General features: G+C 37.1%; 1 protein-coding gene across 1 annotated transcript; it reads left to right on the plus strand.

Annotated features, from left to right (window-relative positions):
- The first annotated feature begins 4,905 nt into the window (after positions 1–4,905).
- LOC133521426 (G-protein coupled receptor 143-like) lies at positions 4,906–9,963 on the plus strand. Its single transcript, XM_061856384.1, has 7 exons — positions 4,906–5,232; positions 5,463–5,574; positions 5,725–5,819; positions 6,374–6,552; positions 7,624–7,783; positions 8,123–8,290; positions 9,634–9,963. Exons 1-7 carry the CDS (start codon positions 5,080–5,082, stop codon positions 9,841–9,843), a joined length of 1,077 nt encoding a protein of 358 aa, XP_061712368.1. The 5' UTR covers positions 4,906–5,079; the 3' UTR covers positions 9,844–9,963.
- Positions 9,964–10,264: the final 301 nt, after the last annotated feature.

The following is a 10,264-nucleotide window of genomic DNA, read 5'->3' on the forward strand; positions in this document are numbered from 1 at the left end:
CATGTGGATAAAATGCAACTTTCTCATCAGTTTTTAAACAAGCAAGAGAGCCTTTACCAGCAGGTGTGGTGAAAAGTTACTTTCTCAAAGACACTGGTATTACACTAATTGACTCCATTTCAGATATAATCTATAATTTATATTTCTGATAAGGCCCCCACACTTGTCTTAAAATTAGGGCTTGTTTACATATTGATTAGTGTTTAGTATTTACCTTTTCCTACTAAACGCAAATACTATCTCAGACGATCGATATTCGATATGACATTGTTATGTTATAGTTTTCAATTGTTTGGTTGAGTTAAATGTAGTGTTACAATAACGTTATGTATCTGTGCGTGTGTATTATGATGAATAAAATATATTAAGAAAATTAAAATTAACCATTTGGTTTACTTAAATGTACTTAGACTTACCTAGGCTTTTCCTTACCTATACATTTAATTCTTACTTATATTTTACCTACTTATATACTTGTTGGGTCCATTTCGTGATGCACTCTTTATGATTTCCTCTTTTCTTTCTTTTGTTGTCTCTACATGTTCGTACATGTTTTGTGATCGTCACGAATAAATATCTTTTATCTCTTATCTTTATCCTATACTCCGAAGTTTACGGAGTGTAAAGTAGTACATAACTTATGTATTACCTATGCTGCGTAACCCGATGCTTAAAGTAGGTACGAGTACGAGTATGTAAGGTAGATCAGCAATATTATGTGTCGGTCGAGAAAACATTAGATTATGTCTGGCTCATGAGTCTCATGACCATGAGGACGTCGATACGGTCGATACGCATTTCTATACTTATCTTGCACCTGCCACAAGGTACAAAGTGGCTTATACAGTTCTTCGGTCCCGGCGTAATGAATGTTATCCTGTTGTGGTACTTTGTACTTGTAGATCTTGTGTCAATTGATAAATGGATTGATGACCTTATTGTAGAATGTTCTTAGGTTCGAAAAACTACTAGAAGGTAGAGTACCACCTTCTTATCCCGATTATTGTAGTATTTTACTATGCTATTTATTCACTTATGTAAAACGACACATAGAAGAGAGAAATAATTTGTAGTATTCCTACTCATACATAATTGAAGTACGTTCAATAACGCTGAATTTAAGAAGGTAAGCCGTCGTTTTACAATAGAAAAGTCTGTCATATGATTCCAATCCAAGCATTTATTTGTTTGTGTGGGTCTCTCTTATTACACAGCATATATCTATACATCTATATTTCTATACGAACTTACATTGTTACGGTTATAAATTTACTCGTACCTTCCTACGTAGTTAGGTCGATAGCGTGGTGTTGTGAACAACTACCAAGTGCCAACAAATGACCTCCCAGTCGTAACGATCGAAATACAGATTGTGTCAGGCCATTGCTTTGTGTAAACGCGTGTTGGACAGTCCTCGGTGACACGTAGCTTACTGACAACCAGTAATCAAGATTACTCATGCGACGAAAATGAAAATAACGATAGTGATTACGTTGTTTTTGGTGGTGTTATTATGTGTGGAAGGAAAGAAAACGGGCAAAAGCCGGGGTTCAGGCTCCGGTTCGAGAAGTTCGTCGAGAGGGAAAACAGCCCCTCAACCGGCACCTACTTCATTCAGCTACCCTCAACCCTCAGCCCCAAAACCATCGCTTTTCGGATGGCAAGAAAAACCTGCTCAACGCAAGACGCAGACGCAGAGGCAACAGTCTACGCCGACTGGTAGTAAAACCCATTCGTATCCATCGAGTCAGACCGGTCTTTCTGGAGGTAATACGCAACCAAAGCAGGCAACAAGTTCTCAAGCCCAAGCGGCGAACAACAAGCCCAGTTATCCAGGCGGTAATGGTTTATCAGGCGGCGGGGGCCAGTCTCCAGCAAATGGAATGTCAGGCAACAGTGGGCATGGTTATCCCGCGCAAGAAAGTGTTCAAAGGAGCAATGCACCGCAACAAGCTAATAAGCCACCTGGTAACAGCTATCCAGCTAGTACCGGGCTATCAGGTAATGGCGGTTATCCCCCTTCAAATGGTCTTTCTGGTAACAGCCCATCGTCAGGCCATGGTTATCCACCAGCACAAGGGAGTGGACATGCTTCTGGAGTAGCTCCTCCACCTTACTCTGCGGCTGGTGGTGCGCAGTACCCCGGTTCGGGCATAGCTCCACCCCCATACCAGGCTGCACCCCCTCCGTATTCTGGATACAAGCCCGGAGGAAACTATGGAACAAACAATTACGGTAACAACTACCATCCACAGGCTCCACCGCCCGCATATTCGAATCCAGGAGCACATTACGGAGGATACGGCGGTTCTGGTGGCTATGGGGGTTCTGGATTCAACGGATACGGATCTCAGATGCCTGGTTACTTCGGAAATAGAGGTTTCGGCGGTGGAAGTCGCACTAGCAGTGCACTCAAAGGTGTTGGTATTGCAGGTGCCGGCGTGGGAACACTTTTAACCGGTTTAGCTTTATGGAATTTGGCGCGATCAACTGGCCACCATCATCATACAGTTATTTACGACAACAGAGGGCAACCAGTGGCGGTTGCGCCAAATAATAGTACAGAGCCCGTGGTAGACCCGATACTGGGAGACTTGGTTAATTGTACTCTAACTATAAGCAGCCCTAATGCGACGGAAGTACTTGGGATTCCTTGTGCAATTGCTACTTCCTTCACGCCCGAGGCAGACGTAAAGGAAAAGGCACAAGATGCAAATGCCGACGATAAGACAGAATGCATTGTCACAGTTGTAACAAAGGCGGGTAGAGAATTTGCTACAACAATTCCATGTTCTATTTTGCTTAGAACAGCCGCAGAAAATAATGTAACTGAGCCGCCTGAGGTTCCTAATAATGGGACGGACATTGCAAACGAAACTGTCACTCTTGCGAATCAACCTTCGGCATTAATGCTTTCCGGTGACGCTAATAGCCCTAACAATGGCGGCTTAAACTGCACGATGGAGTCGGGTGACGTTCGGGATCCCATTAACCCGTGTTTCTCCGTAACGCACAATTTAACAGTGATCCCTTTGAACCCAACTGTTCCAAGTGACATGGTTAATTCTACTCCCAGTGCGGCATAATTTATAAATGGATTAAATATTAGCCATCTACAATGTTTCAGTTACTTCTTCGGTTATAAATTAATTACGCGTGCCTTTACTATTTACTATGTATTCTTTTTTTATTAAAGACAAAATATTTGTATAATGTATATGTGTTATAATATACACAAGGCGTACTATACATGTATGAAACGGGTTTTAGCTAGAACGTTTAAAATGTATACTTGGTAAAAAACAAAACAAATATTTATACCTAGGCCAGGTATGTCTTTTCCGTATTCCATTTTTCATTGCAATACAAACAGTTAATTACCGCAATAAAAAGTAAAACTACAATAGAAATAATATTCATTAATTAGTAACATAGTTTTATATTTTCAAGTGTAGGTTTGTATACTGAGTTTTGCATAATTTAAATTGTATAGTGTTCTGAGCAACATACCTAAACGTTAATATTAGTAATAGTGGAAGCTGTGTGGTTTGTGAATGTGTAATCTGATTAACTATGTGTGTTGTTTTTGCCTGCTTGTTTCTCAAATTTCTAAATAAATAAATACTGTGTGCAGAATGTTTTCTCACCTACAATACACATAAACAGAGTGGATTTTTTAAATAGCTCAGCGAAGGCAGCTACCAGGGGCCTACAATGAAAACCGAAATTCGCAAATTGCGGGGATCTTTCTCTTTTACTCTCACTAAGACATAATTAGAGTGACAGAGAAAAATGCCCGCAATTAACGGACTTAGATTTTCGCGGTTATAGCCCTGATCTTGTTCTTCTGCGCGATAATATCTCAAATTGTAATATCTTGTATCACATGTGTTTTTGTATCTAGTGAGTACTGTGTAAGTGTATATACTATATAAAGTTTCTATTTGCGAGTTCCTGTAATTGGCTCTGTATTACTATCTAAAATGTTTAATGTATCTTTTATAGCTGTTGGAATTCCTTGTATAAATAAATAAATAATGGTCTTAGATGTCCTTCCCTATTTTTTTGACTATTGGCGTTCATATAGTTTTGGTAATAATCTAAAATGCAGAGATGTGAAAAATTGTTTTTACAAAATATTTAAATGCAAATACTTCCTTGAGATAATATTTCAAATGCAAAATACAAAATATGTATTTTTAAAATACTTTTTTCAACACACTTGCTCAAATCGGCCTTTTTATTCCACCGATTTTTGGCTCATAATCCTAGGATACAATATAAAACACGCGTGCTTTTTCAGTATATTATAACACTCGTGCTTTTTCATCATATTATCCGACTGAGTTAAGGAGGTAACTGATTGCTAATAATATAATCATTAGACACATCGGCTTTCTTACAATATCGCCTCGTGTGTAATGACCAGCTTAGCACACTTGTATCACATTGTACTATTAAAATACAAATACTTTGCAATAAGAGGTACTCTGAATAGTGAATACCTAGTCTGCATTAAAAGTATTACTTAGAATTTCCGGGTTGGAAAGACGCTCTTTATTCTTTAATAAGGGTTCCTTTTGTACCTTTTTACGGAACCCTAAACAGTGTGTTAATCAGTCCTCTAGAGTGCAAATTTCGAGTTTTTTTCCAATGTTAACCAGTTGAATTGACTTTTAAGTGATGGTTTTTAACAGTCAATTCTTAAAAGCATTCATTTAATAAAGTCAATACTTTTGGAAATAATCGCTTGAAGAAATAATAAAATATCGGTCCATCTTACTCTAGCAGTTATCTGGCTTCTACTCTTGCAGTATTGCGAACAGAACATTACAGTGAGTATTAGGTTTTATAATATATACATCATTTATCAAACATGCTCATGATATTTTCTGAACGCAACGAATTTATACTCTGTAGCTATTGATACAATTGTCACTGTCAGTGTGTCGTGTTTTGAATTGATATGTCAGTGTCAAATATGAGATAATGTTATACGATACTTCCTGAGGCTGGTCTCCTAAGAAATTGTGAAAAAGTGTATATTTACGGCGAGGTATTATTATCCAATGAAACACAATGTCTGATCCAACAATACAAACATTTTGTTGTCATCATTCTGGTAAAAATGAAGATATGGCAGTGAGAATAATGAACGAGTTTAATACAGATTCATATAACACTGTTTGTTTGGTTTCTTCTACAGTCGGTATTTTAGGCGCATTATTCCAGGTACGTACTTTAAAAATGCGTCGTATCTTTAAATTGTATGCCTGACTGAATAGTAAATATATAAGTGAAATACCGTGCGTATAAATTATGTTAAGTATTTTTTTTTTTTTTTACAAATGGAAAGTTTTTCAAACTATACACAAGTACAGTTTGTTTGAAGTTTCTAGGTTTCTAAAATGGTTGCATTGTAGTTGGCATAGAACTTTAATTAAGCACAGTATTTTTTTTAGATTGTACACTATCTATGGCAAAATATACCACAAAGGTACAACACGTTTACATCCAGTCGTGGACGAAACATTATAATGTGGCTAGCTGTTGCAGATTTATTGGCATCCTCTGGTAAACTTATTGCAATATTTATTTTTGACTCCTTGTTTCACTTATCTCATACACATCATGATCATTAACAAACATAAGAATACTCTTATTGTTTTATGTTTATTTATGAATGCATTATGTTTATTTTTAAGTTTTTATCTTACTTTTCAGGTGTCCTAATTAGATCTTCACTATGGTTGAAATATAAAACTATTATGCCTATGCCAGATGATGGTTTTAGTGTACTATTCTGCAGTATTACCTCAGTAAGTAATTGCTTTAGTTGGAGTAAATTTACTGTTATCTTTTCATTTATGTTCTCTTGATTACTGTAGTACTTAACCAATAACTTTCTTTAATAGCTTAGAGTTAAAATAAAATCTTAAAACAAACAATTATTTTGATATTGTGTCTTATTACAAAACATTTTTGCTACCTGCCAACAAACTTGAGTTATTGTCTATGATGAAGTGCTACAAGTGTAGCTAGTTTATTAATTAATGTCAATAAACTATTATCCTGTATTGTAATACAGGGTGCATGGTACATCATTTGCCAAATTATAGATAGGTACAGTCATTATTAATCATATATTTACGAATTATTATGTTTGTAGAGGTGAAAGAAAATTTGAGCAATTTTTTTTCTAGGCATGAGAATATAGCAAATGACTCAATCTTTCTGCCATTTTACTTTGGGAAACAATTTACCAAGCAAGCACAATTCATATTAGCTAATCAAAAATTACTTTATTTCTTTTTTGTCAACTTTATTTTCCTTTTCTGTGGCGTACCATGTATGTTGTTCTGTTGTTCTACAGGCTTGGACTCAATATTTCTATACAGCAACTTGGTTCTGGACACTATTCTATGCAATTGACACTTGGCTTACTATTAAAGGCAGGGACTCTCACCAAATGGTTTACCACTCAGTGGCCTGGGGTCTTCCAGCAGTCACTATTGGAGTAGGACTGTCTATTCTTTATTTCCCAGACGCAACGTGAGTTCCTAGCTAAGCATTAATTATCAATATTTAAACAAGGTCATGTTGCGTAATCTATATTAATTATTGTCTTATATACAATGCATAACCATTTATGGTTATGGTAATTTTTTGCGCTTTTTTGCTCACTGATTCTCATAGTGAGCCCTGTCAATTGATATATAACATGATATAGTTTGTTATTTTTTTTTACTTTCACACTTACTCCCCAAAAGTGGCACCTATAGAATTTAAACTGTTGTGAGACATTAAGATAATTTTATAACACATATGTTTTTAGACTACTTGAGAAAATCTCGTTAACTACACCCTACAACTACCCACGGCGGCCTATAGCTAAACCCTTTTCTATACCGGTTACCAGGACAAACATTGGTCTGCAAGCCCCCATGGTACGAATATGCTCGAGTTACAACAGCCTTACAACCCACAAAAATTTCGTCGCCACATTTAAATCTAAGACATTGCCGAAACAAAAATAATAATTAGTTTCAAATTTCAAATTTAAATTATTCTGTGTTAAATTATATATTAGTATTAGTATTTATTTGTAAAATTGTAAATAATGTACATATAGTAGTTAATTGTTTTATAAGTCTTACAAATTTAATGTTATAAAATGTTATGTCCCATAGTTCTTATGTCGTTCCCAATATCATACTTGGACAATGCTATGTACATATGACAATGTGAAGTACTTAAAGATTATTGTGATGTAACATATGTAATATATACGATATGTTTGTACTTAATAAATAAAATAAAATAAAAAAAGACATGCCGCGCGAGTGACTTAAAACACGTGAGTAAAACCGTAAGATTATCTTAGTGGCACCTATGTTGAAAATGCATTTACAAGTCCATCTTTGGGCCACAGATTTACATTGCTGTACCAAATTTCAACTCAATTAGTCCAGTAGTTTTGGAGCAAATAGATTGTGACAGATGGACAGGGAGACGCACGAGTGATCTTAAAAGGGGTCCGTATTTTCCGTTACAGGTACGGCACCCTAAAAAAACGCTCTTGTGCGTATTGTACACAACATAATCTTTCAAACCTAATTTCAGATGTCACAATTTAACATCAGTCACAAGTGCCCTACTAAAAATTCTCCCCAACTACTGTGCAACGTATGTGCCTATAGCACTTGTGATGGTAATAAACCCCATCATGTATGTGCTCGCTGGCAAAGATGTTGAAATGGCTGTGGCGCTGCCGCTCGCTCAGGTACAAAATTGAAGTGTGGTTCTCAAAGGCGCACCACACCCCATGGCTATCCACTGATTGCTCAAATCATCCAACTAATCATGAAGGGTCCTTACTCCTTTATTTTCCATACTTTTTGCCTCAATCCTGTATTGTTTTTCATGAAAGTTCCTTGTATTTCCATGCTAATTGCTCACTCCCAAGTAGTTCATGATCGTATCACTTGTAATTTAGTCTTTATGATTATTGTGATAAGGTACAAAATCATACGTATTAAAGCCAGCTGACAGTGACAGACTAGGGGTATCCACTATATTACTTATGTTTTAAAATTACTATACATTTATTTGATGATTTCAGTTTACCAGTAAGGAGCGACGTGTTGTGGACGCTTTGAGACTGAAGTTTTTTATGATAAATGCAGTATTCTACATTTGCTGGTTACCTAATCTTTTGAACGGAATACTATTGTGGACTATGTGGTTCAATATGCCAGTAAAAGTTATAATATCTATTTGGTATGTAATGGTAAGTAAAAAAGAAAACCTCCAATTTTGTTGCCTAGTTAAGGTTCCGTGTTTTTTGTATTATGTTGAGAATCGTCGTAATGTCGAGTTACTTGCGTACCTATTGGTAAATTATGATAGCTATTGTATGTTACCAGACAATACTGTTTTATCTTTATCATTAAATCAAGATTTTTTTTTATCCTCATCTAGGATATTTAAAAATTGATTTTTAACGACATTGTGTGTGAATAAACAAGCTCATTTAACCCTTTAACATGCAAGACTGAAAAATGTCCTCAATACAAGCCATTAGGCCACGCCAATCTGTAGTCCTGAAAATTTTGTAGATGAAAATATAAAAAAGGTGTTATAGGGTGTTTTTAACACGCTTTTATTAGATCGACCAGTATGTAACTACGTAATGGAATCTAAGGTAAGGTAACTAATTCAACCATCTTCCAAGGATCGTAGCGTCATGAAAACTGGCAGCTGTATATAGTTCTGATGACAATACAATAATATGGTACTGTCGAACTGATCTGATGATGGAGCCGGAAGATATGAACTGGAACTTCATGATGGAACATCGTATCATAGCTGTATTTGGATTTGTAAGAAAAGTCTTGTAATGAACTTTGACCACGATTAGGTTTCTAGGTCTGATTGATGATGAAGCCGAAAGATAGGCACTGGCATTCCATGATGGAATATCGTATTATAGTCGTGTTTGCACTTGTGAGAAAGATCACGTAATGGACTTTATACGTGCATTTATAAAAGCGTGTTTATCTAGTGTTTTTTAAACTATTAATTTATTTTTTAAATTTTCTTCACAAAATGCGGACTTTCTTGCCATGATATGTCAATAGCCGGGTCCACACAGAGCAAGCATACGCGCGCGTCGCCTCGGCCGAGGCACCATTACACTGGCCGTATTGTGCGTGAGAAAATTGCCTCGCGCGTATGCTGGCTCTGTGTGAACCCGGTTAATCTAACAGAGCAAAGCTGAAAGAGTCTTGGTAAAGCATCTAGTCCAGTGGTGGGCAAAGTACGGCCCGCGGGCCATCTCCGGCCCGTGAAAGGCTTTTATCCGGCCCGCCGACGGTCCTATGAAATATTAGTAGATGGCATTGGCCTAAGATAATCGCAAATCAAGATACAGTTTTGATGAAATTCTGGCCCTCCTCTTAAATTTCTTAAACTTTCTGGGCCCCCCATGAAAAAAATTTGCCTACTACTGATCTAGTCTGTTAAGCCATTTGCGTCCGTAGAAAAAAGGTACAAATTTATAAAACGTAGGCGCGAAGGGTTATCGTACCAAACTTGTTTGACCGACTATAACTTTACTTTTACTTTTTACAGGCTTTAATGAACCCAATGCAAGCGCTATTCAACGCTATGGTTTATCGCAAGTGGAGTTCCACTGGCTACAGCATGGCACCCACAATGTCGAGTGCCACAATCAAAGGATTCCAGTTCAGCGACGAGCAGTCCCCGCTTCTTGGCTCGGAGCCCCCGCGGCTGCATTTGGATCCATTGCCGTCTAGCATCAACAATTATTCGACCCTGTGATCTTTATTCTTTAGTCAATGTAAACACTGCCAGTTATGGTCACATTTACATCAAAACAGCTTATAAAAAGAGGTTATAATTGAAACTGAAACGGGAGAACGGGGCTTATGGCTTTATACATAAACACTTTACGCTATGGTTTATCGCAAGTGGAGTTCCACTGGCTACAGCATGGCACCCACAATGTCGAGTGCCACAATCAAAGGATTCCAGTTCAGCGACGAGCAGTCCCCGCTTCTTGGCTCGGAGCCCCCGCGGCTGCATTTGGATCCATTGCCGTCTAGCATCAACAATTATTCGACCCTGTGATCTTTATTCTTTAGTCAATGTAAACACTGCCAGTTATGGTCACATTTACATCAAAACAGCTTATAAAAAGAGGTTATAATTGAAACTGAAACGGGAGAACGGGGCTTATGGC

Source organism: Cydia pomonella, chromosome 9 (genome assembly GCF_033807575.1).
Source record: "Cydia pomonella isolate Wapato2018A chromosome 9, ilCydPomo1, whole genome shotgun sequence".
Classification (NCBI taxonomy): Eukaryota; Metazoa; Arthropoda; class Insecta; order Lepidoptera; family Tortricidae; genus Cydia; species Cydia pomonella.

What these genes read in the sequence shown, in the direction of transcription:
- LOC133521426 (XM_061856384.1), top strand. Translation starts at nt 5,080, where the DNA reads ATGTCTGATCCAACAATACAAACATTTTGTTGTCATCATTCTGGTAAA. An exon ending in TATTCTGCAGTATTACCTCA is followed by an intron (nt 5,820 to 6,373) that starts GTAAGTAATTGC and finishes GTTGTTCTACAG; the next exon opens with GCTTGGACTCAATATTTCTA. An exon ending in TATCTATTTGGTATGTAATG is followed by an intron (nt 8,291 to 9,633) that starts GTAAGTAAAAAA and finishes TACTTTTTACAG; the next exon opens with GCTTTAATGAACCCAATGCA.